Source organism: Fulmarus glacialis, unplaced genomic scaffold (assembly GCF_000690835.1).
Source record: "Fulmarus glacialis isolate BGI_N327 unplaced genomic scaffold, ASM69083v1 scaffold16789, whole genome shotgun sequence".
Classification (NCBI taxonomy): Eukaryota; Metazoa; Chordata; class Aves; order Procellariiformes; family Procellariidae; genus Fulmarus; species Fulmarus glacialis.
This window is the reverse complement of record NW_009234035.1, coordinates 54-2,689: the sequence shown is the minus strand read 5'-3', so window position 1 is coordinate 2,689 and position 2,636 is coordinate 54. Positions and strand designations below refer to the sequence as shown.

General features: G+C 39.0%; 1 protein-coding gene across 1 annotated transcript in view; it reads left to right on the top strand.

Moving 5' to 3' along the window:
- Positions 1-1,924, top strand: part of LOC104082411 (golgin subfamily A member 3-like) — a 24,508-nt gene extending 22,584 nt beyond the window's left edge. Inside the window, 3 exon segments of the mRNA XM_009585531.1 lie at positions 490-653; positions 1,641-1,777; positions 1,780-1,924. Of these exon segments, the coding sequence (XP_009583826.1) occupies positions 490-653; positions 1,641-1,777; positions 1,780-1,841 (363 nt within the window). The 3' untranslated portion in view covers positions 1,842-1,924.
- The last annotated feature ends 712 nt before the right edge of the window (positions 1,925-2,636 follow it).

Here is a 2,636-nt window from a genome sequence, read left to right as displayed (position 1 = left end):
TTCCCTCCCTGAAGTGGGAGGGAATTTTCTCACTTAGTGAGACAGAATTTCGTATGGAAGCCTCCATTTCATTCTTTTAGACATTGATCCTGATACCTCATCCTGCAGGTTCCAGAATTTCCAAATGGATTTCTTTGATTGTGCTTAACTGATTTTTTTTTCATATTGTTCTCTTAACTATACTGAAAGAATGTTATTAAAATTAGTTGTGAAGACCCAAGTCATTTGCTTTAAATCCTTCCTGTTTTATTGCTTTAGTAGGGTGAGTTCTTGAGTAGGTCCTTCTAGATGCTGTTTGTTTACTTATGAACATGGCTAGCAGATGACATTAGGTTAGGAACTTTTGCTTGAGACTTAACATGAATGTGCTTCTGATTCCTGCTCTATAATGCAGATGTGTACCAGTAGTGTGATGTGAGACTCTTTCTGTGTGGTAAAAATGACATAACTTAATGGTATTTCTGGCTTTTCTTTTTTTCCTTTAACCAGAGGAAGGAACTGAAAGGAGAGAATAACTCTTCAAATCCTGTGACTCCAGTCAAGATTCCCGATTGTCCAGTGCCTGCTGCCTTGCTAGAAGAACTGTTGAAACCATCGACAGCTGTGAGCAAGGAGCCTTTAAAAAATCTGAACAGCTGTCTCCGGCAATTAAAGTATGACCTGTTATTTTCAACCATATTAAATAATCTTAAAAATGTTTCCAAGAAACCAGCTGCCTGCCTAAGGAAAAAAGGATTTGTAAAATGAATTCTTTTCCTCTTATTGGGACTATATTTAGGACAGTAAGATGTTCTGTCACTGTAAGTGCTTGCTTATATGAAAGAAGCCTTTACAATAAACTAGACAAAATGTCCATGCTACATCGTACACAGCAGAACAAACCAGAAGCAGTTATTTCTAGTTGTTCTTGCTGATGGAAAAGCTGGCAGTTCTCTTCCTTCACAGCATCAGAAGGGCTGCTTCTGATAGGAGCCCAGGCAGTGTGTTAGTAAGAAATCTCTACAGAGGAAGTTCATTCTGCCAAAAATATGTTTTCAGATCTTCCTTTACAAGATTGCACATGAGATTCTGAGCAGGGAGAGCTACAACTTCAGGAAGACGGGCAGTTCAGGTTATTAGGAGAACTGAGCTGCTATTGTCACCTCAGTTGATGTTTGAGGGAAGTGAGCCTGTGATAATGTTCTGTGATTCTGTACTACCAAACTCGTTGCTTTGCTAAGTTGGTGTCTGACTAAAGTCATAGTGGGTTTATTTAGTTATTTTTCTGTGCTGGTTTCCTCGCCTCTACCTCCCATGATGTCCTTTATACCTGCAAGAGTACTACGTTCATCAGGTTACAGTCACTAAGTGCCTTTACTGAGGAAATGGTGCTGCATCATCCCTGGCAATGAGTATGTGCAGCAAAGGAGCTGCTGCATTGTGGGCCCTTATTTTTGAATAAAGCATACTGTATTTGTTTTGCTCTTAAATTAAAGACGATTCCCAAGCTTTCTGCAGACTTCTTGCTCTTGTACGAGCTATAGCTTAGATAGTCTTGGAGTAGGTATCAAGAATCAGAAAAGTAATTTTCTGATCTTGCATTTAGCAGTTAGCTTTCTGCTTGTTAATTTTTGCTTTTTTGTTCTCAATACTTTCAAAAGGCAAGAAATGGACAGCCTTCAGCGTCAGATGGAGGAACACACCATTACAGTACATGAATCAATGTCTTCGTGGACTCAGATTGAGGGGCAGCTAACGGACCTTACCTCTACCAGTCCTGCAACTGCATCAGACCATTTTTTGCTGTAGATGGAAACAAACAGAATTGTAGTGTTAGTGACAAGGAAGCTTTGACGCTGTAATGTCCTTACCAGTTGTCTTTCTTCCTATTGCTTTAAGTATGTAAACAGATCTTTATGAAAATTATTTATTTCATTTTTAAAAATGGTGTTCAGAGTTGTGCTTTTGCCTGTAGAAGCAAAGAGCATGGTTTTGAGAAACTGGTGTAATATTAAATGCAGAACATGCTATTCCAAGGGTTTGTTTGAAACCTTACCGTAATAATTCTTAATGTTGGGGACTGCCAGGTGGTAAATCTAGCTCATTTTGGGGTTTAGTAAGAGATTCAGATGGAGGTTTAAAATGAGGTCAAGAGGAGCATCTGGTTCCAGGTCTGTATTTGTTCTATCTGGGTGAGTTTGTTAAGGAATGACTGTTAATTATGTAACATCTGGGTTTTGGTGGTTTTTTTTTTTCATTTGGGGGGGGTGGGGGAGTGTTGTTTTCCCCCATCTTCGGTTGTATCCAAATCACAAGGAAAAATAAGTTCTGCTCATGTTCAGCCATTAGTGGTTAAGAACTGGATATTCTGAGCATCCTCTCTCCTCCCTCCTGTAAGCTCTTATTATTGAAATTCAGATTACAGATATCTGAAATTCTGATTTCAGATATCTGAAAAAAAACTCATTTGAAGCTATTTCTAATTATGAAGACGACCTCTGACTTATAGCAAAAGAAACAAGACTGTAAAGACAAGCAATGCAGATTGGTATGTATCTTTGGCAGATTTGCCTGGGATGTTTTCTGAAGTATCAGTTTTTCTCTTACAGTCGCAGGCCAGTAGGGAGCTTTGCTTCGCTGCACAAACACTTCTTGCA